The sequence below is a fragment of the Salmo salar genome, chromosome ssa26 (assembly GCF_905237065.1).
Source record: "Salmo salar chromosome ssa26, Ssal_v3.1, whole genome shotgun sequence".
Classification (NCBI taxonomy): Eukaryota; Metazoa; Chordata; class Actinopteri; order Salmoniformes; family Salmonidae; genus Salmo; species Salmo salar.
In genome coordinates, this window is record NC_059467.1 from 18,277,901 (window position 1) to 18,304,728 (window position 26,828).

General features: G+C 46.9%; 1 protein-coding gene across 4 annotated transcripts in view; it reads right to left on the reverse strand.

Annotated features, from left to right (window-relative positions):
- The window catches only part of LOC106587205 (myotubularin-related protein 13), a 154,619-nt gene that overhangs the window by 10,101 nt on the left and 117,690 nt on the right, over positions 1-26,828 (reverse strand). Inside the window, exons 19-33 of one of the 4 annotated variants that reach the window (XM_014175341.2) lie at positions 26,530-26,804; positions 25,254-25,426; positions 24,519-24,592; positions 18,528-18,723; positions 18,204-18,331; positions 16,705-16,880; positions 16,375-16,508; positions 15,325-15,526; positions 14,954-15,150; positions 9,413-9,553; positions 8,377-8,460; positions 7,542-7,616; positions 3,685-3,863; positions 2,858-3,034; positions 2,218-2,319 (exon numbers count right to left, since the gene is read on the reverse strand). In XM_014175341.2, the coding sequence (XP_014030816.2) occupies positions 2,218-2,319; positions 2,858-3,034; positions 3,685-3,863; positions 7,542-7,616; positions 8,377-8,460; positions 9,413-9,553; positions 14,954-15,150; positions 15,325-15,526; positions 16,375-16,508; positions 16,705-16,880; positions 18,204-18,331; positions 18,528-18,723; positions 24,519-24,592; positions 25,254-25,426; positions 26,530-26,804 (2,313 nt within the window). The remainder of the gene's footprint in view (positions 1-2,217; positions 2,320-2,857; positions 3,035-3,684; positions 3,864-7,541; positions 7,617-8,376; positions 8,461-9,412; positions 9,554-14,953; positions 15,151-15,324; positions 15,527-16,374; positions 16,509-16,704; positions 16,881-18,203; positions 18,332-18,527; positions 18,724-24,518; positions 24,593-25,253; positions 25,427-26,529; positions 26,805-26,828) is intronic. The other 3 variants (XM_014175348.2, XM_014175344.2, XM_014175346.2) reach the window with 3 other exon arrangements.

The following is a 26,828-nucleotide window of genomic DNA, read 5'->3' on the forward strand; positions in this document are numbered from 1 at the left end:
CTGCAGTAGTTAATGCAGCTGGTGGCCACACCAGATACTGACTGTTACTTTTGATTTTGACCCCCCCCCCCCTTTGCTCAGGGACACATTATTCAATTTCTGTTAGTCACATGTCTGTGGAACTTGTTCAGTTTATGTTTCAGTTGTTGAATCTTATGTTCATACAAATATTTACACGTTAAGTTAGCTGAAAATAAACGCAGTTGACAGTGAGAGGACATTTCTTTTTTTGCTGAGTTTATACACACACAAAGAACTTTTTTTAAATCGATTTTTTACTCAAACCACCCGCGGGATGGATTGGACCTCAGCCCGTAGATTTGACAACCCTGGTGTAGATGTTTCACTTGTCAGTTTCAGCAGAGGTCTCTTTTCCTTTTCTTCCCCTTCTCTCTCCTACCCTCCTACACCCCCAGTCCCTCTCTTACCCTCCTACACCCCCAGTCCCCCGCTCTCTCTCCTACCCTCCTACACCCCCAGTCCCCCGCTCTCTCTCTTACCCTCCTACACCCCCAGTCCCCCGCTCTCTCTCCTACCCTCCTACACCCCCAGTCCCCCGCTCTCTCTCTTACCCTTCTACACCCCCAGTCCCCCTCTCTCTCTCCTACCCTCCTACACCCCCAGTCCCCCGCTCGCTCTCCTACCCTCCTACACCCCCAGTCCCCCGCTCTCTCTCTTACCCTTCTACACCCCCAGTCCCCCTCTCTCTCTCTTACCCTTCTACACCCCCAGTCCCCCTCTCACTCCTACCCTCCTAAATCCCCAGTCCCCCTTCTACACCCCCCAGTCCCCCTCTCCCTCCTACACCCCCAGTCCCTCTCTCCCTCCAACACCCCCAGTCCCCCTCTCCCTCCTACTACACCCCCAGCCCCCCCTCTCCCTCCTACTACACCCCCAGTCCCCCGCTCTCTCTCCTACCCTCCTACACCCCCAGTCCCCCGCTCTCTCTCTTACCCTTCTACACCCCCAGTCCCCCTCCCTCTCTCCTACCCTCCTACACCCCCAGTCCCCCGCTCTCTCTCCTACCCTCCTACACCCCCAGTCCCCCGCTCTCTCTCTTACCCTTCTACACCCCCAGTCCCCCTCTCACTCCTACCCTCCTAAATCCCCAGTCCCCCTTCTACACCCCCAGTCCCCCTCTCCCTCCTACACCCCCAGTCCCTCTCTCCCTCCAACACCCCCCAGTCCCCCTCTCCCTCCTACTACACCCCCAGCCCCCCTCTCCCTCCTACTACACCCCCAGTCCCTCTCTCCCTCCTACACCCCCAGTCCCCCTCCCTCTCCTACACCCCCAGTCCCCCCCCTCTCTCCTACACCCCCAGTCCCCCTCTCTCCCCTACCCAGCCTCCTACATCCCCAGTCCCCCTCTCTCTCCTACACCCCCCTTTCATCCCCAGTCCCCCTCTCTCCCCTACACCCCCAGTCCCCCTCTCTCTCCTACACCCCCAGTCCCCCTCTCTCTCCTACTCACCCTCCTACATCCCCAGTCCCCCTCTCTCTCCTACTCACCCTCCTACATCCCCAGTCTCCCTCTCTCCTACTCACCCTCCTACATCCCCAGTCCCCCTCTCTCTCCTACTCACCCTCCTACATCCCCAGTCCCCCTCTCTCTCCTACATCCCCAGTCCCCCACTCTCCCCTACTCACCCTCCTACATCCCCAGTCCCCCAGTCCCCCTCTCTCCCCTACTCACCCTCCTACATCCCCAGTCCCCCTCTCTCTCCTACTCACCCTCCTACATCCCCAGTCCCCCTCTCTCTCCTACTCACCCTCCTACATCCCCAGTCCCCCTCTCTCTCCTACTCACCCTCCTACATCCCCAGTCCCCCTCTCTCTCCTACTCACCCTCCTACATCCCCAGTCCCCCCCTCTCTCCTACTCACCCTCCTACATCCCCAGTCACCCTCTCTCTCCTACTCACCCTCCTACATCCCCAGTCACCCTCTCTCCCATACCCTCCTACATCCCCAGTCCCCCTCTCTCTCCTACTCTCCTACATCCCCAGTCCCCCCTCTCTCCTACTCACCCTCCTACATCCCCAGTCCCCCCCTCTCTCCTACTCACCCTCCTACATCCCCAGTCCCCCTCTCTCTCCTACTCACCCTCCTACATCCCCAGTCCCCCTCTCTCTCCTACTCACCCTCCTACATCCCCAGTCCCCCTCTTCCACTACTCCTGCTGGGGGGGAAACGGTGTGTGTGCGTGCGTGAGGCTCACCTGTGTGGTGATGTCCCAGCCATCCTCCAGACTCAGCAGGACGGACGAGCCACTGTCCAGCAGCTCCACCAAAATCAGGGCCAACTGCAGGAGCTTGTGAAGCTGCAGGGAACACACACACACACACACACACACACACACACACACACACACACACACACACACACACACACACACACACACACACACACACACACACACACACACACACACACACACACACACACACACACACACACACACACACACACACACACACACACACACAGTTCATGCCGTTAAGCTGTTCCTGTGAAGACTGTGTGGAGCCTGAGCAGGGCTTCTCCTAGATAATATTGTTCTGTGGTTTATGAAACATTTAATGCTGGGCCATAGGCTGCAAGGGTCACTATGATAACAATTTGGTAGTTCTCCCATGTCTGTTTGTATCGTTATCATTTCCCTTGGGAAATAAGCTTATAGGATGAGGAGGGAATATAGGATGAGGTCAGAGTCTCACAGGAAGATCATGGAGAGCACGCCGCTGGCTCGTTCTCACAGATCTCTCACTGAGGGTCAGTGAGTTGTTGTGGAAACCATAGGAGGGTGTGTATGTATGTGTATTGGTGAGTGTGTGTTTGTGTATGTGATGGGAGCTCACTTGAAGGATCCACTCAGAGTCCTCCAGGGCTTTGAGGAAGGAGTCCTCTATGTCTGAAGACGTAGCGCTCGGAGCGCAGGCCCTCAGCAACTTCTTAAAGGCACCTTTGATCTGGCGCGTGTCAGCAAAGTCCACAGGCACCAGTTCACAGTTCAGAGTAGAGTCCAGTTTGAAGCCCTGACATAAGAGGAGAAATGTCATTGAAAATTAACAGTCTCCGAGAGTCAACTATCACAACTAGACGCAGACATTAAAATAACACTCTGAAAGACTGATTAAAAGACACCTAAAACTGACTGACAAAAATAAACAAATGTTTAAAGCAGGAGACAAAGATAGGGAACATATTAAATACTTGGGGCGTACTGTATGAGGTAAAAATAGGGCTTCTGTTATGAAATGAAGTAGAAGTTTCATTTAAGAGAAGACTGTCTCTTTCAATGTGGCCACTGGCCAATCAAAGCCACCCGCACAGCTGGCGACTCCACCACGCTCACATTTATTTATAACCTCTTCTAGCCAAGGAAAAGAATATCAATTTCACATTCAACACACAGACACATTGCTCCACTCGAACAAGTCACTGAAACGAGCAGAACGTTCCAATTACAGTCCAAAAGTAATATCAGATGTGGGACTGTATTAATAATAAATCATCATTTTGATTAATTGCAATCAAGAGTCCCCTTATCAGCTTGGAAACTCTGTGGTACAGTCTATCTAGACCCCTACTGAGAATTTTAACTTAAGGTCCCAATAACAACAAAGGTTTATGTTGAACACACACACACACTCTCTACGGACTCATCATCCCCTGAAAGTCTTACTCTGAGGTGGGACTTCTCTCCAAAAATGTAGAGGGCAGCCTGCTGTTTGAGGAGCTGGGCATGCAGGCTCTCGCTGCCTGCAGGGGGCGCCAAATCCTTTCCTGCCAGCCTGGCACCAACATCGGCTGCAGAAGGGTGCTGGCTGAAGCGGCTGCTGGAACGCAGGCTGGCCCAGACACCTGCAACAACAGAGAGAGAGAGAGGTACAGTTAGAGTTGGCACCGCAGGCCTGTAGAGGGCTGGAACACACAGGCGCCAACTAGCCTGGTTCCTCTGTCGTTATGTTTGACATGACAATGTATGACCACAGAGAGGGGTTGGTTAAGCACAAACAGCCGAGACCACCATACGGGGAAACATAACGGAATGATAATGACAGAATGGCACATAGCGACAAAGACTATAGCACATTGATAAATTGAAGAATAGAATTTGGACTCTAAATCTACGGGCACAGATCTATTCATTCACTAATCCAAGGGGAAGAAACTGAAGGATGCTCATTTCTCTTCGACAAACTATGACCACCAAGATAACTACAATACAGATCTGTATACGATATAACTTTTTGTGATAAACCATACTTCCTCCACTTTGCTTATGCTGTTGTTACTGCCCTCAGGGGCCCTGTCTGAGCCAGGCTGTAGGTAGATAAGGAAAAGGACACCACATTTAGTGTTTAAGCAGCTTTGGCATTGAGTACATTGTCCAATTAAACTGCCGGATATCAATTACAACTATTTAGAGTTAGCTCTCAACCAATCAAACCATCAACCAATAGGATTTAGAATGTAAGGTACCTGCCTATCTGGCCTTAAGACGGCTAGACACACATTGAATACAATGCAGAGGTTAAGCCACAGCAGCCTCATTCCCGAGCTGCCTGTCATGACTGAGCTGAGCCCATACTACCTCCCATTGGGCCAAGACTGCTGACTGACCACATCCACAACTGCTGAGACATCACATTGTGACAAGTCGACCACATTTACCCTGAAGTGGACCACAGTCAGATTTTTTCCCAGCAGAGAATAACCACAGCCTTGCCCAAGTGCGCCAAAAGAGGAAGTGATGGGTGACACTATGAATCTCCACAGAGATACTCTCTATTTCTCAAAAGAGAGATGAGCACACCAGACGCAGGATACGTTTTTTAACTGTTACAGAGGCATGAGCGTGGGTTACATACAGTGGTTGCTCCACTAAAAGCTTTGTGATTATGCTGCGGTACTTTGAGGTAATTTGTGGTTTAGTACGGTACCCTGCGTCACCACTTCATTGCTTCAGACCAGGGCAAGGGGGAGTTAGAACACTGATTATGCTTTTGGGTCCTACTGTGTCTCTAACTGACAATGAATGGGTGACATAAACCTAAATAGAAACTTATAATTGTGCACGACTTCAGTATTACTTACTAAAACTTGTCACACTAAGGTTTTTATTATTTTATTTTGCTCTTACTGTAGTAGTGTAGGCCACTCCCGACCGGTCACATTGTACAGCGCCTGAGTGGCGCAATGGTCTAAAACACTGCATAGCAGTGCAAGATGTGTTGTTACAGATGCTGGTTCAATACCTGTGCCGGCCTCGACTGGGAGACCCATGACATGACTGTAGGTTTTTGGTTTCTCTCTCTAAAAACAGAAATAAATCATTCTAAATAACAAACTGTCTTTATTTACAAATTAGTAACAATGTTTCACCTGATGTTCAAGAATGGCCTTTTTCCTCACTCATTTTCTGTTATTTGAAACTGAAATCAACTCCAAAACTTTATTTTTTAAACAAAGATTATTATTCATTTAGAATTCTATAAAAGCCCGTTGGATATTCTCACAGATATATTATTAACCCTGTTATTAGCAGGACAATGCACACTCGGGAGCTGTATCCACTGAAAGCGCGCGAGGTTCAAGGCACTAGGGCAGGGGGCACGGGATGGGCCGCAGAGCTGCGCACAGAAGACAGACCTAGCCCATGGGGAAGGGAGGAGGAAGGGGGAGGGGGGTGGACCCCCCCCCCGCCATACTGGGTAGCACTAATAATGGTGCTGACTAGGGAAATGTTCCCGCTGTTCTTAGTGCCAGTCTGCACGTTCAAAATAAAACAATGTAACTAATAATGGCATATTTATGCTTTTGTTAATAAAATGATTAAAAAAGACTTTCAAAATGCCGATATTTACTTCGTTACGGATCCATAAGGAATTAAGATGGGAATAAATATCACTGAATTACAGAAATATTGGAACAAAGTTGTCTAATGAAGGTAACAAATTGTTGCTTAGTGGAAAATACTATTTTAAACACACACGGTCACGTTGTACAGCGCCATTATGGCTATTAGCAGGTAGCTGGACAATAGACTTACCTAGAAGGAGGGTAGGGGGAGGATTCCATTGTCAAATGTATTTCTAAGTTAGGTTGGCTGTATCACAACCGGCAGTGATTGGTTGCAATTTCATTTTAATCCACCAGAAAAGACAAAACATATAACACCACAAAAAGTATTATTACGTATCACATCCGACCATGATTGGGAGTCCCCATAGGGCGGCACACAACTGGCCCAGCGTTTCTCTCCCTCTAAAAACAGAAATAAATGTTTTGGCCTTTACAAATATTATGTAGGCCTTTATTCAATCACCCACTTTCCTTTTTTTGAAAACGAAGTAACGTTATATATTATCAAGTTGATGGTACAGTCATATAGGGGTGCCTACATAAAGTTCAGTGACTCACTCATTCATGGCTTTGGATCAAAATAAATAAGCACCAACATTCTTTCTGATATTTATTTATTAAAAACGGTTTTGGTTATCCTGACCTGGACACCATGTACAGTATTATAATAGCCCACTATGGGCTATTAGGAGGACAATATACCTTTACCAACACTCCTCTGTACTTTGATACTTTGTGGATGGAGCCTCCCCAGTGGCGCAGCTGCCTAAGTCACCGCATCACAATGCAAAATGTGTTGCTATAGACACCCGTGCCGGCCGCCACCGGGAGACCCATGAGGCGGCTTCTGGTTTTAATTTAGAATCCTCCAATCCTCTATATGTAATTATTGGAGGAGAGTCACGTCATATTTTTCGATATACTGTAGACCTACCGTAGGCGACATGAGTCTCACTAGCGTTGAGTAATGTGATGTTAAAAGTGATGTAGGGCTTATTTATTTAAAGAGCATATTGAAGTTAGAAGCAATAGGATTTCAAACAATAGCCTCCAACTATTTTAGCATCGTTTCACGCTGCTCTGAGACAAGCATGGGGACTGGTCTTGATAAATCAATGAGGTTTTTATTTTCACTGAATCTCCGTTTGGGTATTGGTTAGACTACAATTAGAAATGTTATGTCCTTAGTGTAACCTTTATTTAACTAGGCAAGTCAGTTAACAACAAATTCTTATTTACAAGGACAGCCTACTCCTTCCTCCCCGTCGTGGAAATTGAACCCCAGTCTCCCGCATGTCTGCGCGACATGTGGATTCTTTAGCTAAATAGTAAAGTATTGTAGCCTACTCCCGACCGTCACGTTGTACAGCGCCATATTTTCCGTTCCATCCTAACGGAAACCCAGGTTTTAAATTCTCTAGTACAGCCACTATTGAAGGCTATCAAATGCTTCTCAAAGCATCTGATGGTCAAACTAGCATTAATGGTACCAGTGGATGGCACGTGCCATAGAATTCTGTGGCACCATGGAAGCTGTGCTGCAGTACGCTGCAACTTTTAAAGGACGAACCACTGTAGGTTTCAATGATCAGGAAATAAGACGAAGATGTTAATAAAGAGGGGTGGAGGAAGAGGGGGAGAGAGATCTGAATAGAGTAGACATTTTCACTATACCTTGATTTTGGATTATCCCCTTAGTGGCAGGTTTTTGGTTTGAGTGAGTGAATAGCTTATCCCTGTACCCAAGCACTGGTAGGTAAAGGGTACAGGGTGAGGGGGAAAAGGGCACAGAAAGATCACAACATCAGATGGACATAACATACCAGCACACACTCAATCCCCCAACCATAGGGCCAACATAGCGTGGCACGCAGTCATTAGGTCACCTGGGTGGTTACAGCAAGAGGCCAGGACATGGGGAGCTAGGCTCCAAACTTAAGAGACCAACAGGGTTGGATGGTAGAACGATATGAATACCAAAGGAAAATATTAATTTGCAATTCAGTCTTGAGATGAACAGAATAAGGGTTAACGTGCATGACATAGTAGACCATGGTGTTGTGTAAAAACAAAGACGATGATCAAAATCCCACAGAAGCCCCATGTTATTGGAAATCTTTGAAGATTATTTAGAAGATAAATCAAAATCCACTTAATGCTGCTGGCAATGACCGTGAAAGTCATCTTTGGGTGTAGCAATCTTGTGTTTGAATATTACAGGAACAGTGGCAACTAACCTAACAATACACTTAAGCACTTCAACTTCCAGAGAAGATAAACCATGATGCAGACAGCTGCATGCCAATAACAGACCTCTTATAATTTCCAGAAAATCTAGGACACATCTTCACTGGACATACCAGACTACTAGGTCACATGTATATGGCATGGTACAATTAGGTAACAAAGCTGAGTCATAGACCAAGAGAGGCCCAGTATATTTCCAGGACTGCGGTTGCAGTGTGATATAATGGACTTTGAGGAAGTGACACGTGGGTACAGCACTCACCTCCTCTGGCAAAGCTGTTGGAGAAGGGCATGTCCAAATGGACGGGGGCCATCTTTGGTATTCTAGACGTCCTCCTTTCACTGCCTGAAGAGGACACACAGGCATGAAATGGGGATAACACCAACATTCAGCTGTAACCAGGACAAACACAGTAACACAGACCCAGAGAGGACAGGGAATGAAAACCATGCCTGGATGACTAACCATCTATATTTGTCAGACACAGCATCTGATAACATAACTACCACTACCACAGTGCATCTCAGATAAGTCACAAAATGGACACAGACCTGGGAGATTAGGACAGATTTTTAAATGATAACACAAGGAGGGATTACTTAAGAGTTAAATGAGGCGAGCGAACAGAGTTGCATTACCTACATTTAGGGGGAAAAACACTGATTGCTGTGTTTCAAATTAGGCCTAAGCCTTGGGCTCACACCCGACAATCGTGTCCCGTTGCTTAAGATCCAATTAGCTTATCTGAATATAATAAGAAAGTCTGAAGCTATCAAGCCTTGGGAATCCTATTTCCCCCTTTAAGACTATTTGATCCCTGCAGACGTAGATCTTAAAGCTGGAAGATGGATGCAATTGACATTGATTCAGGGTGTGTTTTGATCCAGTTCCCAGAGACTAAATATCTATTGTGGTTACATGGGAAACAGAATCCCGCTGACTTTGCGTAGGGTATGTGCTGGGGAGATGGATGGAGGGTGACCCCTGGGTGTCCTGTTCCTCTTACATAACCACAACATTGTGCCGCAGTTCCTTCCAAATGCAACGGACACAACATAAATAACAGGCAGTGGCCCAGAGGAAACCTTACTAAGATAATCAGCAGAATAAAACTGAAGGAACGAGGACAAACACACAAAAACTGACAGAGTGGGAAGAACACCACCAGTCTAGAGCAGAGCCCAGAGCAGAGCCCAGAGCAGAGCCCAGAGCAGAGCCCAGAGCAGAGCCCAGAGCAGAGCCCAGAGCAGAGCCCAGAGCAGAGCCCAGAGCAGAGCCCAGAGCAGAGCAGGGGTACCTGGTGAGAGGCCGATGAGAGAGCGGTTGGACAGAGTGTTACTGCCGTTCAGTTTGAAGTAGATGGGGATAGAGTTGAGGATGGCCTGTAGATACTTCTCCTGCTCCAGGCTACTGGACAACTCTGAAGAGTTGGCAGGGGCTAGAGGGAGAGGACACCAGTCATTAGACATACAGTACTCAACATCAATGGCCTAAATTTTATAACATGACTGTCTAATGCAATTCCTTTAAATTCCGTACGGTGTAAGTAATGTACAGTACCAGTCAAAAGTTTAGACACACCTACTCATTCAAGGGTTTTAGATTTTTCTACGTTGTAGAATAATAGTGAAGACATCAAAACTATAAAATAACACATACAGAATCATGTAGTAACCAAAAATTGTTAAACAAATCAAAATATATTTTACATTTGAGATTCTTCAAAGTAGCCACCCTATGCCTTGATGACAGCTTTGGACACTCTTGGCATGGTCTCAACACAATAAAATCTAATTTTACTAGTCACATGCGCTGAATACAACAGGTGTAGATCTTACAGTGAAATGCTTACATACGAGCCCCTAACCAACAGTGCAATTTCAAAAAAGACGGATAAGAAGAGAGATAAAAGTAACAAGTAATTAAAGAGCAGCAGTAACAAAAAATTATATATACAGGGGGGTGCCGGTACAGAATCAATGTGCGGGGGCACCGGTTAGTTGAGGTAGTGTGTACGTGTAGGTAGAGTTAATTAAAGTGACTGTGCATAGATGACAACAGAGAGTGGCAGTGGTGTGGAGAGGGGAGGCAATGCAAATAGCCTGGGTAGCCATTTCACTAGATGTTCAGGAGTCTTATGGCTTGGGGGTAGAAGCTGTTTAGAAGTCTCTTGGACCTAGACTTGGGCGCTCCGGTACCGCTTGCCGTGCGGTAGAGGAGTGAACATTCTATGACTAGGGTGGCTGGAGTCTTTGACAATTTTTAGGGCCTTCCTCTGACACAGTCTGGTATAGAGGTCCTGGATGGCAAGAAGCTTGGCCCCAGTGACGTACTGGGCCGTTCACACTACCCTCTAATGCCTTGCGGTCGGAGGCCGCGAAGTTGCCATACCAGGCAGTGATGCAACCAGTCAGGATGCTCTTGATAGTGCAGCTGTAGAACCGTTTGAGGATCTGAGGACCCATGCCAAATCTTTTCAGTCTCCTGAGGCGGAATAGGTTTTCTCGTGCCCGCGTCACGACTGTCATGGTGTGCTTGGACCATGTTAGTTTGTTGGTGATGTGGACACCAAGGAACTTGAAGCTCTCAACCTGCTCCATTAAAGCCCGGTGGATGAGAATGGGGGCGTGCTTGGTCCTCTTTTTCCTGTAGTCCACAATCATCTCCTTTGTCTTGATCACGTTGAGGGAGAGGTTGCTGTCCTGGCACCACACGGCCAGGTCTCTGACCTCCTCCCTATAGGCTGTCTCGTTGTTGTCGGTGATCAGGTCAACCACTGTTGTGTCATCGGCAAATTGAATGATGGTGTTGGAGTCGTTCTTGACCGTGCAGTCATGAGTGAACAGGGAGTACAGGAGGGGGCTGAGCATGCACCCCTGAGGGGCCCCTGTGTTGAGGATCAGCGTGGCAGTTGTGTTGTTATCTACCCTTACCACCTGGGGGCGGTCCCTCAGGAAGTCCAGGATCCAGCTGCAGAGGGAGGTGTTTAGTCCCAGGGTACTTAGCTTATTGATGAGCTTCGAGGGCACTATGGTGTTGAATGTTGAGCTGTAGTCAATTAATAGCATTCTCACATAGGTGTTCATTTTGTCCAGGTGGGAAAGTGCAGTGTGGAGTGCAATAGAGACGGCATCATCTGTGGATCTGTTGGGGTGGTATGTAAATTGGAGCGGGTCTAGGGTTTCTGGGCTGATGGTGTTGATGTGAGCCATGACTAGCCTTTCAAAGCACTTCATGGCTACAGACGTGAGAGCTACGGGTCGGTAGTCATTTAGGCAGGTTACCTTAGTGTTCTTGGGCACAGACACTATGGTGGTCTGCTTAAAACATGTTGGCATTACAAAACTTGGACAGGGAGAGGTTGACAATGTCAGTGAAGACACTTTCCCGTTGGTCAGCGCATGCTTGCAGTACACGTCCTGGTAATCCGTCTGGCCCTGCAGCCTTGTGAATGTTGACCTGTCTAAAAAGGTCTTACACACATTGACTGCGGAGAGCATGATCACACAATCTTCTGGAACAGCTGCTGCTCTCATGCATGTTTCAGCGTTATTTGCCTCGTGGTTTCGCTCGTCTGGTAGACTCGTGTCACTGGGCAGCTCTCGGCTGCGCTTCCTTTTGTATTCTGTAATGGTTTGCTGGCCCTGCCACATCCGACGAGCGTCAGAGCCGGTGTAGTACGATTGGATCTTAGTCCTGTATTGACGCTTTGCCTGTTTGATGGTTCGTCGGAGGGCATAGCGGGATTTTTTATAAGCTTCCGGGTTAGAGTGCCGCTCCTTGAAAGCGGCAGCTCTAGCCTTTAGCTCAGTGCGGATGCTGCCTGTAATCCATAGCTTCTGGTTGGGGTGTGTACGACGTCCTCGATGCACTTACTGATGAAGCCAATGACCGATGTGAGGTACTCCTCAATGCCATTGGAGGAATCGCGGAACATATTCCAGTCTGTCCTAGCTAAACAGTCCTGTAGCTTAGCAGCTGCTTCATCTGACCACTTTTTTATTTTTCTCGTCACTGGTGCTTCCTGCTTTAATTTTTGCTTGTAAGCAGGAATCAGGAGGATGGAATTATGGTCAGATTTGCCAAATGGAGGGTGAGGGAGAGCTTTGTATGTGTCTCTGTGTGTGGAGTACAGGTGGTCCAGAGTTATTTTCTCTCTGGTTGCACATTTAACATGCTGATAGAAATTTGGAAAAACTGATTTAAGTTTCCCTGCATTAAAGTCTACCAGGAGCGCCACCTCTGGGTGAGCGTTTTCTTGTTTGCTTATGGTGGAATACAGCTCATTCAATGCTATCTTAGTGCCAGCCTCTGACTGTGGTGGTATGTAAACAGCTACAAAGAATACAGATGAAAACTCTCTCGGTAGGTAGTGTGGTCTACAGCTTATCATGAGAAACTAACTCAGGTGAGCAATAGCTCGAGACTTCCTTAGATATCGTGCACCAGCTGTTGTTTACAAAAATACATAGACCGCCGCCCCTCGTCTTACCAGACGCCGCTGTTCTATCCTGCCGGTACATCGTATAACCAGCCAGCAGTATGTTGATGTTGTTGTTGTTCAGCAACGACTCCGTGAAGCATAAGATGTTACAGTTTTTAATGTCCCGTTGGTAGTTTAATCTTAAGCGTATCTTGTCGATTTTATTGTCCAAAGATTGCACATTTGCTAGCAGAATTGAGGGAAGTGGGGGTTTATTTGATCGCCTTCAACTTCTTAGCAGGCCTGCTCTCTGGCCTCTCTTATTTTCAGTCATAAGAGACGGTAGCAGCAACATTATGTACAAAAAGAGTAAAAAAATAAGTTACAAACAATGCAGATAAACAAAAAAACTATTGGTTGGGGGAATGTAAAACGTCTGCCTTCTGCTCCGGTGCCATTTTATATAACCAGCTTCATGAGGAATGCTTTTCCAACAGTCTTGGAGTTCCCACATATGCTGAGCACTTGTTGGCTGCTTTTCCTTCACTCTGCGGCCCGAACCATCCCAAACCATCTCAATTGGGTTGAGGTAGGGTGATTGTGGAGGCCATGTAATCCGATGCATCACTCTCATTTTTGGTCAAATAGCCCTTACACAGAATGGAGGTGTGTTGGGTCATTGTCCTGTTGAAAAAAGAATGACAGACCCACTAAGCGCAAACCAGATGGGATGGCGTATCACTGCAGAATGCTGTGGTAGCCATGCTGAATTCTAAATAAATCACCCACAGTGTCACTAGCAAAGCACCCCCACACCATCACACCTCCTCCTCCATGCTTCACGGTGGGAACCACACATCCGTTCACCTACTCTGCGTCTCACAAAGACATGGCTGTTAGAATCAAAAATCTCAAATTTGGACCTTCCACCAGTCTAATGTCCAATGCTCATGTTTCTTGGCCCAAGCAAATCTCTTCTTCTTATTGTTGTCCTTCAAAGTTGTTGAAATGTTTCGCATTGACTGACCTTCATGTCTTAAAGTAATGGACTGTCATTTCTCTTTGCTTATTTGAGCTGTTCTTGCCATAATATGGACTTAGGGGTGGTATACAGAAGATAGCCCTAATTTGTCACAACACATCTGATTGGCTCAAACGCATTAAGAAGGAAAGAAATTCAACAAGTGAATTTTTAACAAGGCTCACCTGTTAGTTGAAATGTATTCCAAGTGACTACCTCATTAAGCTGGGTTAGAGAATGCCAAGAGTGTGCAAAGCTGTCATCAAGGCAAAGGGTGGCTACTTTGAAGAATCTCAAATATATTTTGATTTGTTTTACACATTTTTGGTTACTACATGATTCCTACCTGTTTGGCCCTGTCCGGGGGTTTCATCGGATGGGGCCACAGTGTCGCCTGACCCCTCCTGTCTCAGCCTCCAGTATTTATGCTGCAGTAGTTTATGTGTCGGGGGGCTAGGGTCAGTCTGTCACATCTGGAGTATTTCTCGTCTTTTCCGGTGTCCTGTGTGAGTTTAAATATGCTCTCTCTAATTCTCTTTCTTTCTTTCTTTCTTTCTTTCTTTCTTTCTTTCTTTCTTTCTTTCTTTCTTTCTTTCTTTCTTTCTTTCTTTCTTTCTCTCTCTCTCTCTCTCTCGGAGGACCTGAGCCCTAGGACCATGCCTCAGGACTACCTGGCTTGATGACTCCTTGCTGTCCCCAGTTCACCTGGCCGTGCTGCTGCTCTAGTTCCAACTGTTCTGCCTGCAGCTATGGAACCCTGACCTGTTCACCGGACGTGCTACCTGTCCCAGACCTGTTGTCCCAGACCTGCTGGAACCCTGACCTATTCACCGGACGTGCTACCTGTCCCAGACCTGCTGTTTTCAACTCTCTAGAGACAGCAGGAGCGGTAGAGATACTCTCAAAGATCGGCTATGAAAAAGCCAACTGACACTTACTCTTGTGTTACTGACTTGTTGCACCCTCGACAACTACTATGATTATTATTATTTGACAATGCTGGTCATTTATGAACATTTGAACATCTAGGCCATGTGCTGTTATAATCTCCACCCGGCACAACCAGAAGAGGACTGGCCACCACTCATAGCCTGGTTCCTCTCTAGGTTTCTTCCTAGGTTTTGGCCTTTCTAGGGAGTTTTTCCTAGCCACCGTGCTTCTACACCTGCATTGCTTGCTGTTTGGGGTTTTAGGCTGGGTTTCTGTACAGCACTTTGAGATATCAGCTGATGTAAGAAGGGCTATATATATACATTTGATTTGATATGTGTTATTTAACAGTCTTGATGTCTTCACTATAATTCTACAATGTAGAAAATAGTAAAATAAAGAAAAACCCTGAAATGAGTATGTGTTCAAACTTTTGACTGGTACTGTATGTGTGTGTACTGTACCTGTTGAAGATTGGTTCTGGGACTTAAAGAGTCCCACCACACTTTTGCCGTGGAAGCCTCCAGATCGTAGCAGCACAGCTTTGGTGCGGGGGTGTTTCCAACACACCACTGGCAGGCGGTTGTGTCTGTAACAACGGGCCACCTTCTGCAGGCTGCTGTCCTGCACTGACTGGGGAACCACCAGGAGCCCTGGGTAACTGTGGGTTACACACACCATCAGCCCATTCAGCATGGGGACCACTACTGGGACACCTATGATGGCAGTTTGATCTGATACAACCAATAAGTTAACATCGAATACACCTCTTCTACATTGCTCAGAGCGCCAACGTCTAATCTGACATGACAACGTGTATGTGCGTTGTGTGTACCTGCGGCAGAGGGAGTAGAGTCTGTTGACTGCAGTGACTCTGAACTGCTCTCCTGTCTTAGAGCGGGAGGAGCTGGCTGTGACGGTGCCCAGGCCCAGCCGCTGGTAGTCACGGAAACACGCCCGCTCCACCAGCTGCTCCATGGTGGATTTCTCTGATGCCCTCAACGTGCTGCTGGGGGGTGGCTCACCCTCATCAGACACTGGAACAGACAGACAGACAGACAGACAGACAGACAGACAGACAGACAGACAGACAGACAGACAGACAGACAGACAGACAGACAGACAGACAGACAGACAGACAGACAGACAGACAGACAGACAGACAGACAGACAGACAGACAGACAGACAGACAGACAGACAGACAGACAGACAGACAGACAGACGAGACAGACAGACAGACAGACAGACAGACAGACAGACAGACAGACAGACAGACAGACAGACAGACAGACAGACAGACAGACAGACAGACAGACAGACAGACAGACGAGACAGACAGACAGACAGACAGACAGACAGACAGACAGACAGACAGACAGACAGACAGACAGACAGACAGACAGACAGACAGACAGAACAGACAGACAGACAGACAGACAGACAGACAGACAGACAGACAGACAGACAGACAGACAGACAGACAGACAGACAGACGAGACAGACAGAACAGACAGACAGACAGACAGACAGACAGACAGACAGACAGACAGACAGACAGACGAGACAGACAGACAGACAGACAGACAGACAGACAGACAGACAGACAGACAGACAGACAGACAGACGAGACAGACAGACAGACAGACAGACAGACAGACAGACAGACAGACAGACAGACAGACAGACAGACAGACAGACAGACAGACAGACAGACAGACAGACAGACAGACAGACAGACAGACAGACAGACAGACAGACAGACAGACAGACAGACAGACAGAGAGAGAGAGAGACAAGGTCAGGTGACCGTTCAGGAAACTCCAGCTTGTCAAAACTCCCCCTCCTCTTCTTCCATGTAGGAGTTTAACATAATTCTGCTCCTACCTGAGATGTCATCATCCTCGTGCCAGGTCATCCGACTCCCTCTGTCGTTCTTCTTCAGCGTGGTCTGACTCTGACGGCCCATGGTGATCATCCCAGCTCTCTTGGCTCCTTTCACAATGGTCTTGGACAGCGTCCTGTGAGGAGACCGTAACATCATTTATCATGTCTGATTCCAGCGTCAGATAAGGAAGATTACTCAACACTTTCAGGCAGTGTCTGTTGTGGGAGATATTACAGGAACCTTTCAAACACATAATGGGATTTGCCATCCAAAACAACTTTAACAGAACATTGAGGAGTTGACTGAAGTGCGACAGAGGAGGGACTGACCTGAAACCCGTGTTCCTCTCCTTCTGTTTGGGAAGGATGAGTTGGGGAGCGGTCTGGCCTGCGGCGAAGGCGAATGTGCTGAAGATGGACTGAGGGTAGCGGATCCTCTGGACGTGCTTCCTGAAGATCTCCACCATCTCTGAGCTCACCTCCTCGTCAAACGCCACCTTGATCAACTGGAGGGTACACAGGAAGCATCAGGGAACCTGTGAGCTCATTGCCTCCAGATTAAACATATGGTCTTCCATGGAATGGCTGGAAAATAATAAATGCATTCATAAATCAAAATGTCACGGCAGATATTTCACATCTGTGAAGCCCCAAAAATATGACATATTTCTATTCGCATGTTGTTTTTTTCCTCGCAGGGAAGCAAATACTACTAATTGCAAATCGGAAACAGAATGTACGGAATGTTCACATATTTCACACAAACTGACTTTCCAGAGCGAGGTCCGCTTCTCATTGACCGCCCTGACCCGATAGTCCCTCCTCTCCCCATCCATCCCGCCCCCAACATCCCACCAGTTCCTGCCTGAGGAGAGGAGACCTAGCCCCCCCTGCTCTCCTGTGGATCCCCAGCAGCCTGCAGCTCTCAATAAAGGCCTGATAATGCACCCCAGACTTAGACACAGCCCTCTGGCCAGGCTTAGTAACACACACTCACACACTCTTGCTTGCTAACACACACACACACACACACACACACACACACACACACACACACAGGCCCAGCCAGGCCAAGTGACCCCCTCCCCACATAAAGGCCTGTTTTATTGTCCGTGTTACTAAAAAGATAGGAATGAACTATAAAAACTTTACAGCACTACATGAATTGTGAAAGACCAAAAACATGTGCACGGTTGCCTTTTTCCCCCCTTCAAATCAAACTCACATAGGTTACTCATATAACTTCCAAGAAATGTATTGATATTGGGCAAAGTCTGTAGCATATGCATCCCTTTAATCTCTCCAAATGTCACAACTGATCAGTAATTCTGGCTTCTCTGTGAATCTGTTGTACATGTTCTGGCAATCTTACACATGGTTTGGGGCAAAAGGAGAGAACACTCACATACTTGGACAAACTATGTTAACATCTATTTAGCATCTAAGAAATGGGACTTTGTGTACTTAATGAGAGACAAGAGAACAGTAAACATTTCGTCGCCCATGAATGATGCAGCGCCACGTGTGACCAACACATTTCAGTTAATTACTACAGTTCCCGCCTTGGGCCGATCAGTGTAATTTTGTAAATGCTGGATCTCTATGGCTAGACGCTTCATTCACCCAAGTTATGTCAAAATCGGCCCAGTGCTGTTTGAGATATCGCGTGTGACTAACATACGAACAAATGGAGAAAGATCCACGAACGGAGACAGATCCCTCCACTATGAAATCAATAACGGAAAAGCCCAAAGCATCATAATCACATCTTTAATAATGTATCTTCATCATCATCCACATCAACAGGAGTAGGGGTGTGTGTGTGTTACCTGGAAGGATGCCGAGCGGAGCTGCAGTCCTTCCTGCATGTTTTGCTGCAGTTGGTTCTGGACGCTTATCTTCTTCTCTTTGGTCAAGGTGGACACTGGGAAGCTCCTGATCACTGCCTGCTCCCCCACTGCTCACACACACAGGACACCTCAACATACACTTCTATGATAATGTATCTCATCCACACAACACATTCAAAACAGGCTTAATCTCAAATGATACCCTTTATAGTGCACTACATTGGGAATCCCAAAGTGCACACTCAAATTCTTATGGGTAATCAAGAGGGACAGATATAATTAGATGCTAGCTGGATGATTTACCTAGTGGGTCGTGTGGGGAGCCCTTGAAGATGATGCGGTAGGAGGTGAGGAAGAGGGCTCCCTCTGCTGGCAGGATGTGCGGTCCCCCGAGCATCCCCCCTGTAGCCTCCTCTCTGCCGTCAGGGTCCAGGACCACTCTAAGACCCTCCGATACAAACTCTTCACCAGGGAGCAGAGCTGGGCGCAGGATCTTAGGCTGGGTGGGGCAGAGGATGCACAGGTCAAACACACTCCAGCAGAACACAGAACATACTGTATGTACAGATACCTGCGCACACACCATGTACTTAAGCATGTCAACTAGGGCTGACCCCATTTAGTCGACTGGTTGATTGTCTGATCGACAGGCTGTTGGTGGACCGAGATTTCTTCAATCGAGCAGTCGCAATTTTCTTTTCTTTATGGTGCACAAGACACCTGTCGGATTCGCGCCTGTCTCAGTGGACTAATTCATTGCAGAGGTGTGATACGGAAATTGTGTATGGTTATAGTATGTAAAAAATAATAGTGCAACACTAATAAATCAAATATTTTAATATAAATTCGCTCTCTCCCGCATTGGATACGGTCGCTGTCCGCGGTTCTGAAACAATCTTCAGTGCAGCGTAGAATTGGTCACCTTTCCCTATGTGCATAATAGCAAATTTAACCAGCATATTGGGATTGAAAACAATGGTGGCGGGGGCAGCAGCAGCAGAGACGAGGAAACAGCCCTTGCCTTAGCCTACTGATTCCGTGAGGACCAAGACTCATGCAACAGCAAAATGTTGGATAAAGCAATTTCACAGGTTCGGCTGTTTTTAAATATTTGCTATGCTTTAATAAAGGCTTTACCATTTTTTGTTATAAGTACTACCAGTCTGTTCTAATGTATTTAGTGTTGCTTAGACTGTTCCAAACAGGCAATTTTTTTTTACTGTAATCTAACATCACCTGTTTTTCACACATAATATGCATGTAGCTCTCGCTTCTATAGACTCCTTTTTATTGATCTCCTTATTGTTATTATTACAATTATTATTATAATAATAAATAATGTCGTTGTCATTAGTGGTCTTTGTATATTAGCCTTGTATAACCTCCATCGAGCTGAAGGCAAAAGAACGCATCCTGTTTAGTCTTAATAGCGTAAATTACTTAGGCCTATATTTGAATATACAGTATAGGCTACTGAATCAATCAATCATTAATTTGTTCATGCTATCACAGCATACGATACATTCATGCTTTGAAATGCAATCAAGCATTTTAGCGTTAAAATTAAATAACAAAGAGAGCTTTCAATAATTACCCCAAACAATAAATAAATAAACCTCAATTCATGAATGTAATATATATATATATTACAGTTAGAACAGACTCTCTGGTACACATTTATTTACTGTTGTTTACACTGTTCCAAATGGTCAGGAAAGATTACAATATAATTTAACAGTAACTGTTTGGCACACATAATACTCATACAACGCTTGGTCAACTAAGTCAAATGTCTTCCACAGATCTGACTTCCCCTTTCTCTCCTGAGCAACCAGTAAACATTTGCCCATTTCGAGTTGCTTTTTTCACGTCCTCCGCATCCATTTTGCCGTCACGTGTTACGGTACTCAGAGTTTGTTATAACCAATTTATTTATGTGATTATGATAGGTTATAGGTCAGACACTATTGGTCACGTGCATGCGATGCATACATTTTTCATATAAAGAGAGCAAGCGTTGAGGGAATAGGGAATGCTTTCCCAAACAAATGGAGGTACTTCGGCAACAGAAACAATTAACAAAATAGCTGTAATTATTTTGCAGCGTCAGCACGGACAGCGCGATAGTCGCTTGCTGTGCTGTGGTGCCTGTTCGCTGCAGCAGGGAGGAGAGAGAGAAAACACGCACCAGTCACACAGGCACTCACTGTCATTTCATTTGAACACTTTCATTTGAACACAGCATGGCCATCGGGCTCCCTTCATTCATGGTGTTATTTCATCAAACAGTGGGCTTAAAGCATCGTAAAAGCTCAGTACAGATACAGTCCCTTTGGAAAGTATTCAGACCATGACTTTTTACACAACAGCCTTGTTCTTAAATGGATTAAATAAAACATTTCTCAGCAATCTACACACAATACCCCATAATGACGAAGTGAAAACAGGTTTTGAAATTGTTTTGCAAATGTATAAAAAAAACAAAACAGAAATACCTTATTTACATGAGTATTCAGACTTTTTTTCTATGAGACTCAAAATTGAGCTCAGGTGCATCCTTTTTCCATTGATCATCGTTGATGTTTCTATAACTTGATTGAAGTCCACCTGTGGTAAATTCAATTGATTGGACATGATTTGAAAAGGCACACACCTGTCTATATAAAAGGTTCCACAGTTGACAGTGCATGTCTGAGAAAAAACCAAGCCATGAGGTCGAAGGAATTGTCCATAGAGCTCAGAGACAGGATTGTGTTGAGGTACAGATCTGTGGAAGGGTACCAAAACATTCATGCAGCATTGAAGGTCCCCAAGAACCCAGTGGTCTCCATCATTCTTAAATGGAAGAAGTTTGGAACCACCAAGACTCTTCCAAGAGCTGGCCGCCCGGCCAAACTGAGTAAAAGGGGGAGAAGGGCCTTGGTCAGGGAGGTGACCAAGAACACGATGGTCATTCTGATAGAGCTCTAAAGTTCCTCTGTGCAGATGGTTGTCCTTCTAGAATATTCTCCCATCTCTGCAGCATTCCATCAATCAGGCCTTTATGGTAGAGTGGCAAGACGGAAGCCGCTCCTCAGTAAAATGCACATGACAGCCCACTTGAAGTTTGCCAAAAGGGCCCTAAGACTCTCAAACCATGAGAAACAAGATTCTCTGGTCTGATGAAACCAAGATTGAACTCTTTGGCCTGAATGCCAAGCGTCACGTCTGGGGGAAACCTGGAAGGCAGCATCATGCTGTGGGGATGTTTTCAGCGGCAGCGACTGGGAGCCTCGTTAGGATCGAGGAAAATATGAACGGAGCAAAGTACAGAGAGATCCTTGATGAAAACCTGCTCCAGAGCGCTCAGGACCTCAGACTGGGACAAAGGTTCACTTTCCAACAGGACAACAACCCTAAGCACAAAGCCAAGACAACGCAGGAGTGGCTTCGGGACAAGTCTCTGAATGTCTTTTAGTGGCCCAGCCAGCGCCCGGACTTGAACATCTCTGGAGAGACCTGAAAATAGCTATGCAGCAACGCTCCCCATCCAACCTGACAGAGCTTGAGGGGATCTGCAGAGAAGAATGGGAGAAACTCCCCTAATACAGGTGTGCCAAGCTTGTAGCATCATACACAAGAAGACTCAAGGCTGTAATCGCTGCCAAAGGTGTTTCAACAAAGTACAGAGTAAAGGGTCTGAATACTTACGTAAATGTGATATCATTTTTTTTATTTATAAATTAGCAAACATTTCAAAAAAAAGTTTTTGCTTTGTCATTATGGGGTATTGTGTATTGATGAGGATTTTTTTTTATTAAATTATATTTTCGAATAAGGCTGTAATGTAACAAAATGTGGAAAAAGGGGCCTGAATATCTTCCGAAGGCACTGATGTTGATTTTATTCAAACACATAAGGTGTGTCTATATGGAAAAAATACACGTTTAAAAATAGACCAATAGATTAGTTGAAAGAACAGAAGACTTTCGGTCGACCAACATTTTTTTGTTGTCGTCGGGGACAGCCCTAATGTCAACATATCAGTGCATTAGATAAGGATAGATATCAGCACACGTCACACCTAAACAACAGCTGAGCATATCGAAGACCGAAATATATCACACACACACACACACACACAAACATCATGTCATAAAAGCAACACATCACCAACACTGTGTTGCACACACACTCAGCATCATATTGTGTTTTACACAGCAACCTACAGTCACTGATGCTTTACCAAGAAAAACAAAGCGTGTGCTCTGTGGAGACTAATCATCAGTAATACTCCAAGTCAATCATTTGGTCCTTAGGTATATGCAAGTCTTTACATTTATTTACAACTACAATAATTAATTTACTTCATTTTGATATATGCATTGAGTGTAGTCTGCACAACATATTTTTAACTCAACTCTTACCCAACACTACCACCATATATTGATTTACACGCCTCAAGAAATGCTGGACGATCCAAAGCAAACCCCTCATCAATGAGCACTGACAACTGCTGAACATCTGCTTTGAGGTGCTTCGTAGCAACCTGGAAATCCAAACTCCATTCCACTGTGTAGGAAGTCGGTTTCTCGTCAGCTCCCCAGCAGAGCCAGGTCTGAAAGCAGCTGGTCTAACACTGCTCTGCCTCTCTAGCTCATCAAACTGTAGCCAAGTTGAGCACTCTAGTGTGAGGGGGCCTAGACAGTAAATGTCAGAAGGCCATGGTTCTGTGCAGTGTTCATATCTTCCATGGGGAACAGAATGGTGTCACGGGTCCCTCTTAGAGCACAGCCTTTACACACAGAGTGGGGGGGGGGGGATATACATGGAACCTGAGTGCACATCCATGCTAAGGTCAAGCCAGTCCAGTGGCTGTGCAGTTGAGTTCTGGTCTAGTCTGGCCAAAAGATAAGAAGAGGAACATGGTCCTGCTGGTGTTGGATGGCCCAGGGCCAGGGGCCAGTGTGTTAAAGGCCCCAATGGTCCCCCAGCACCCCGATGAGGCTGCCAGCTGGAACTAAGTAATCACCCCTACACACACACTAGACAACCCACCCAGCTACGCCAGAGATATAAGAGCCAGCGATAGCAACTTATCACAGTGACCCTTTTCACTGCTTGGAGTGCCCAAGGTACACCAGTACGTCCAGCTCCCTTAACTGTTGTTTAATCCTGACAGACCCAACAGTGCTACCTCCTCCTCTCCCTGTACCTTGGGCCAAAGCAGTAGCAGGTTCCACAGAGGCAAGGACAGCTCCAACTCCAGTCATAAATCTCTGTGCTGATGGCCCACCAGGGTCATTCCTGCGCTTGTTTACAGAGTTCACAGGATTGAATGTGCTGCTGGCAGCAGAGCTGTGTGCAACGTGGTCTCAGCTATGAATGTCAGACAAGGCCCTGCCAGACAAACATACAAATCAATTACACTGGACCTGACTGGGCCCGCAGTGTCCTGGGAATGAGCCGACCAGGGGGAGAGACCTAATCAAGAGCTGGCAGTGTGATAAGGCGCACAACAGTATCACTGTAAGAACCCCAGTCTGATGGGTGATGAGTGATGACCGCAACATTACTGGAATCACAGGCACTTCAGCTACTGAACAACACTTCCAGGAGAATAGAGGTTCTGACACCACTTCCAGGAGAATAGGGTCTCTGACACCACTTCCAGGAGAATAGGGTCTCTGACACCACTTCCAGGAGAATAGGGTCTCTGACACCACTTCCAGGAGAATAGGGTCTCTGACACCACTTCCAGGAGAATAGGGGTTCTGACACCACTTCCAGGAGAATAGGGGATCTAACACCACTTCATTATTGAATGGGTGGCCCAGTGCAGGGCAGCACCTACCTTCTGAATGGGTGGCCCAGTGCAAGGCAGCACTTACCTTCTGAATGGGTGGCCCAGTGCAGGGCAGCACCTACCTTCTGAATGGGTGGCCCAGTGCAGGGCAGCACCTACCTTCTGAATGGGTGGCCCAGTGCAGGGCAGCACCTACCTTCTGAATGGGTGGCCCAGTGCAGGGCAGCACCTACCTTCTGAATGGGTGGCCCAGTACCTACCTTCTGAATGGGTGGCCCAGTGCAGGGCAGCACCTACCTTCTGAATGGGTGGCCCAGTGCAGGGCAGCACCTACCTTCTGAATGGGTGGCCCAGTACCTACCTTCTGGATGGGTGGCCCAGTGCAGGGCAGCACCTACCTTCTGGATGGGTGGCCCAGTGCAGGGCAGCACCTACCTTCTGGATGGGTGGCCCAGTGCAGGGCAGAACCTACCTTCTGAATGGGTGGCCCAGTGCAGGGCAGCACCTACCTTCTGAATGGGTGGCAGCCTCCTGCTCTCCCTGTGGACTGCCTCCAGAGTTTCCATCTGCATGGCCACGATGCCTGGGGTCAGAGGTCATGACCAGTTAGCACGATGTCATGCACACACAAAAACACATACACATAAGTTACCCAACCCAGGTAAACATAAACACATGCTTGTACACCCCTAATTACAACCCCAGGAAGCCTATATTTACAGATTTGCAGGCCACCACCTACAGTGAGATACAAAAGTATTGGGATGATACAATGACTATGGAGGTTAAAGTGCAGACTGTCAGCTTTAATTTGAGGGTCTTTTCATCCATATCGGGTGAACTGTTTAATCAAGCTTGTGACTCTACAAAGTTGTTGGATGCATTTGCTGTTTGTTTTGGTTGCGTTTCAGATGATCTTGTGCCCAATATAAATGGTAAATGATGTAGTGTCATTTTTGAGTCACTTTTATTGTAAATAAGAATATAAATGTTTCTAAACAGATGAATGTGGATTCTACCATGATTACGGATAATCCTGAATGAATCGTAAATAATGATGAGTGAGAAGGTTAGACGCACAAATACAGGGTTAAGTGATAAAGCTGACAGAATCAGGACAGCGGGAGTTTGCTACTGAAGTGAGAGGTCATGGTGCTAGCTACAGCGCTCTGGGATAGAGAGTATTGGGGTTTAATTGACGTTGTATTTGGTAGTATTGAGGTTGACTGGGGGTGGTACGGTACCTGGGATCATGCTATGCAAACTCTTGATGTGGTCCTGGCTGACGCCACTCTCTGTGCACACCTTGTCAATGAAGCGGGCGATGAACCGTACCACAGAGTTGGCCACGTCGCTGTTCTCAGAGTCCTCAAAGCCACTCTCTGTGTCAAAGCTCTCCGCCATACTGCCTGCAATACTGCAGAAACACATTTAGTCGGACTTCAGTCTGCATTAATGGCATGAGAATAGAACAGGCTGCAGAGAGGGATGCTTGAAGTTTTCCCAGAGATCCGCATGACGATATAGTGTGTCTGAGGTCTGTGAGCATGGCACACCAGCAGTCTGGCAAGAGGTCGGCTGTGATGCCAGGACCGCTTACCGCCGTCTCTTGGCCACTTTTCACATGGGACGGTGATGTAACGTCCAGCGGGGTTTACAAAACACACAGATGAGATCCAGAAGTCTCTTTGTGAGAAACAAAACAAGTCTGGGGCTAGAACCAAAAGAGAGAAAATAACAACCAAATAAACACAGTGTGGCCATCGCCCCCCCTACTCATGAAACCAGCGGCAAAACAAAAACTAAAGGATTCATCATGGTGTAGGCTTCAACATTCTCCATGTAAACAACTCAAAGGGCCTAAAATCTCCAGTAATACGCTTCAGAGGGGGACTAGCTAGGGGGCTACCGTGTAGCAGCAGTGCATACAGAAAGTGAAAGTGAGAGAAACTGGAGATATGGCCTTGGCAGACCCTTCTCCATTTCTGGGAAAAGGCACACGTGCAAACTTTCTAAACTTGGTACACATCATATTACTCTTAGCACGGGAAATCCCAATCTTTGTTTCTTTTGGCTGAGTGGAGGTCGCTCCCCCCTGCAGGCAGGCTGAGTGTTAACCACCCTAGCAGACCTGAGGCTGAAACTCCAGCAGGTGATAGGACAGCCAACAGGATGGACGTGGGAGTGGGCAGGATACGGCTGAGGAGGTGCTGTACACTGATCCGTTTTAGAGGAGAGGAGATCATGTACACGGTAATGTCATGTCCGCCCACACACTTATCGTCACCTTATTACGAAGTACAAAATACTCCCCAAGCAAGAGCGCTATCGTCCTAGATAACAACCTTGCATTCGAGTTCTTTTTCCGATCAAGTGCATTTCACTCTAGAGGGCCATGCGCTTCTGTGTGCTGTGCCAAACTAACTGTTGATATAGCTGTGGGGAATAGTTAGGTGTCAGATTTAACTGACTGAATATCAGTAGGGTGCAGTGAGGCGCAACCAGCTGCTCTCTGCTTGCCTGTTGGTGACGATGCTGTTGCTGCCGCTCTCCCAGTCAGCGACGGGGTTGGCTCTGAGTAGCTTGTTCTTGCTGGTATCCAGGGGGACCAGCAGGTAGACCAGGAGGCTGGCGTAGTGGATGGCCTGGCTGAACACCGTGCTCTCCTCGTTCTTCACCAGCTCCTGCTGCTTCTCCTTGCTGAGGCAGGGCCAGGCGCGCAGCTGCTCCGCCGCCAGGTCCATGGCCGTGCGCTCCGAGGCGCTGGGGGCCGCCGGGGGCAGGGGACCTTGCTCCTGAAGGGAGAGAAAGATATGTGC